General features: G+C 33.3%; 1 protein-coding gene across 4 annotated transcripts in view; it reads left to right on the top strand.

Annotated features, from left to right (window-relative positions):
* Window positions 1–2497, top strand: part of LOC137620508 (uncharacterized) — a 16269-nt gene extending 13772 nt beyond the window's left edge. For 3 of the 4 annotated variants that reach the window (XM_068350695.1, XM_068350694.1, XM_068350696.1), the window contains exons 2-3: window positions 1–1434; window positions 1810–2497. The exon at window positions 1–1434 is cut by the window's left edge and continues 2887 nt beyond it. In XM_068350695.1, coding sequence (XP_068206796.1) covers window positions 1–1434; window positions 1810–1983 — 1608 coding nt within the window. In that variant the 3' untranslated portion in view covers window positions 1984–2497. Of the gene's footprint in view, window positions 1475–1809 lie in introns of all 4 variants that reach the window. The other variant, XM_068350697.1, reaches the window with a different exon arrangement.
* Window positions 2498–3637: the final 1140 nt, after the last annotated feature.

The following is a 3637-nucleotide window of genomic DNA, read 5'->3' as shown; positions in this document are numbered from 1 at the left end:
TCGTCCCCGGGACCCATTTTTTGCAGAGTATCAAAGTTGATGTGTGGCAGACAAGGTGGTTATTATATATATGTCTGCTCTTGCATATGGTCAGGTTGCTTACCTCCTGAGCTTGAGGTGCCAATAACTTTTAAGAAGGGTCATATTTACAGGTTGGGTCAGAAAGGAACATTTGTCCCAGATTTGAACCCTCTTTGTATGTACTGTGATTTAAGTGGCCTTCTCAAGGGAACATTGGTAGATTGTGTACTAGAATTTAATGTGGAAAGTAATGCAATTACTATGCCTCTATCTATTGAAGATTTGCATTTTGGTCACTATAAGATAAAGGTGGCTTGTAACCCATATAGCATACCTGTGAAAGTCCATGTTCTGAGAGCTTCAGAATCTAAGTGGCATGTTTTATTATTACAGTTATCTGATAATGATATACCAGAGGAAATACTTAGCACATTAAGAGAACCAAAGCCTAAAATAAGTTATAACAGAGAAGATTGTGTTTGTGATTCACCAAAGAGGAAAGATCCTTTGCAGAGAAGAGAAAGATTTTCCCAGATGTCTCTAGCTGAAGATATCGAGGCCAGCTACAAGATGTCGGCTTGCAAAGATAACAATAAAGACCCTAAAACAGATGATTCAGGAGAAGAAATATCTGAAAAGTACAGACAGATGTCTTCCAAAAATATACATACCTTTTTACAGACATTAGTTACAGGATCAGAAGCTACAGCCATTACAGAACTTGATGGGGATTCTGAGAAGCAAAAAGAAGCAAAGGATGAGACTTGTGCTGTGAGTAATGAGACTGGTAAGAAAAATGGAAAGGACACGGTCACTACAAAAGCACCTAAACACCACGGAAAGAATAAGGCGTCTGGTCGATTGAGGAATTATAATCCTAAGGTAATAGAAGATGCTACTGGTTATCTAACTAGTGTTGTAGGTGATTATGGGTTACTAAAGTTAAGAAACAAGCAGCAGCTTGCTGGTCAAGTTATGGCAGTTTTTCACAAAAGCGTGGTCTACATAAACCGATGGCCCTTATATAAAGATTTACTTTTATGTGAGCAGCTTGAAAATTTATCTTCGAACACTTGGCATTGTTCGCTGGAGCAAAGTCGAGGATGTTTTGGAGGAATGGAGGTGGATTACAAAGCAACGTTAGCTTGGCAGGGTTTCAAACCAACAAAGGATGATGTTCATTACTTTGAAACCTTGCCTAGCGATAATCCCTTCTGGTATAGTAACTGTTATAAGATGGATGGCAATCTTGAAACCCTTGTTTACTACAATGGAATTTACAATGACCGCCAACCGCCAGGTCTGCAATGTCAGTTGTCCTCTGAAATCGATGACATTGACGAAGCGGATTTAAGTGATTTCATCAACTTGTTTCCAACCTTAACATCGGATTGCGAGGTGGAGATTGTTGATGTAAGTGATTGAAAAATGTTTTAAGTAATCGGTTACTTAGGTAAGTTTTGTTGTTTAAAGTACAATTAACATATTCCAATTAAATTTTCAATTGTGAAATGAGAAGTTTGACAACAATTATTTGAAATTAGATATCTTTGCAGTAGTTATATAGCGTACTGCAATTATTACACATTCCAATGAAATTTTTAATCGTGAATTTAGAAAAGTGACAGCAATTATTTAAAATCAGATATCTTTGCAGCAGTTACATAACATTCTGCAATTGCAGCAGTTATCTAAAGTGGTGGGGACATGCAAAGTGGTAGTTATCAGTGCAACAAGTCATAGCAATCACCTAATCTTTTTAATTGTCTTATTTTTTTCCTCATACAGGCTCCAATTGTGACGTCAATGTACACAAGAGCTTTCCAACGAGGGTTAGAGTTCGATTTTGGTTTAAATGAATTATTCCAGCCGTCTTCCACCTCTTCCGCAGATGCAATGAGTTTGATCAGTTCTTTTGAGTTATTCAGTCCTGGTTTCCTGCGGCGACTTCCTTTAGCATAGTTAATGAAGTTTTTTCTTACTTTATGTAAACATATATGTTTCTTGATGAGTATACTTGTCATTTGTAACTTAGTAATTTGCATTTATTGTTATTAAAAGGACCATTTAGTTTGTAATTTATTACACTGAAAGAAGGCAGTATTGTTTGATTTTTTAAATGATTTGATTAGTATTTTTTTTCAGTAAAAAAAATCACTTTAGTTTCCTTGATGAATGTGCCATTTTTAACTAAGTAATTTGCATTTATTGTTATTAAAAGGACCATTTAGTTTGTAATTTATTACACTGAAAGAAGGCAGTATTGTTTGTTTTTTTAAATGAATTGATTAGTATTTTTTTCAGTAAAGAAAATCACTTTAGTTTCCAATTTATTACACTAGAAAGAGGCATCGTTGATTTCCAAGTTAAATAACTTAAATAACGGGTTTTGTAAATATTCATATTTTATCTTAGACACTTAAAGAATGTTTCAATCCAGTTCTCTTGGTATTGGTGAAATAAATTATAGTTTTCTTTTGGTCTTTTATTTCAAATTCCATTTCCAAATTAAGTTGAAAGGTTTTGGTTGATTATAAACCGAAATTCAGAAGGATTTCCTCGAATATAAAAGCTATGGATATCTTAGGTTTCACAACAGATACTATGAAAAGGGAAAATAATTTTGTAGTGCATGTACTACTTCGAATCCTACAAGGCCATACAGGTTCCAAGACTAGCCCATATAGCCAGAATTCATAAGGCCAATACAGTATCAACTTTTTGTGTTTACAGTTTTCCTTTTGCTCCATTACCTTCTCACTTTTTAGCCTGTTAATCTACCTCTGGTCCCACTCCAACTCATTATTATTATTACTAGCCAAGATGCAACCCTAGTTGGAAAAGCAAGATGCTGTAAGCCCAAGGGCTCTATCAGGGATAAATAACTCGCTGGGGAAAGGAAATAAACTATATGAGAAATAATGAAAAATTAAAATGAAATATTTTACAAATTAACATCAGAACAGATATTTCATATATAAACTATAGAGATTTATGTCAACCTATTCAACATAAAAACATTTTCTGTAAGTTTGAACTTCTTAAGTTCATCCTGCTGTCCAGCCTCTTTTAAATTTTACCTCATAGGTCAAATGTGTGGTTCTTCTTTTAGCTTTTACTTCAGTTCTTTTACCTTTTACGTCATAGAGCAATGGTGTGGTTCTTCCTCCAGATGCACAAGATTGATTGGCTTCTCTGAGCCATAGAGTTCAAAATTTCATTTATCCAATGTGTATTCGCTAGGCCTATGATCCAATTGTTTTAAACAAAATCAAATAAAAAAGAATCTGAGGAAGATACGATAAAAGATAAGGGTAAATTCCTAAAACAACTGTTCATCTTTATACAGTATAATCAGTTGTCTTATCAAAAAAACCTAGTATGCAAAGATAGCAACAAAAACCGATATATATATATATATATATATATATAAATATATATATATATATATATATATATATATATATATATATATATATATATATATATATATATATATATATATATATTAAGAATAGAAAATAGCTGGAAGTTTTACAAGGAGGTCATTGAACTGTATGTTCAAGTTAGAGGTAAGTTTAAAGGAAAAGTCATTCAGATATATAACTCTGGTGCT

Source organism: Palaemon carinicauda, chromosome 27 (genome assembly GCF_036898095.1).
Source record: "Palaemon carinicauda isolate YSFRI2023 chromosome 27, ASM3689809v2, whole genome shotgun sequence".
Lineage (NCBI taxonomy): Eukaryota > Metazoa > Arthropoda > Malacostraca > Decapoda > Palaemonidae > Palaemon > Palaemon carinicauda.
This window is presented reverse-complemented; position numbering and strand designations above follow the sequence as displayed.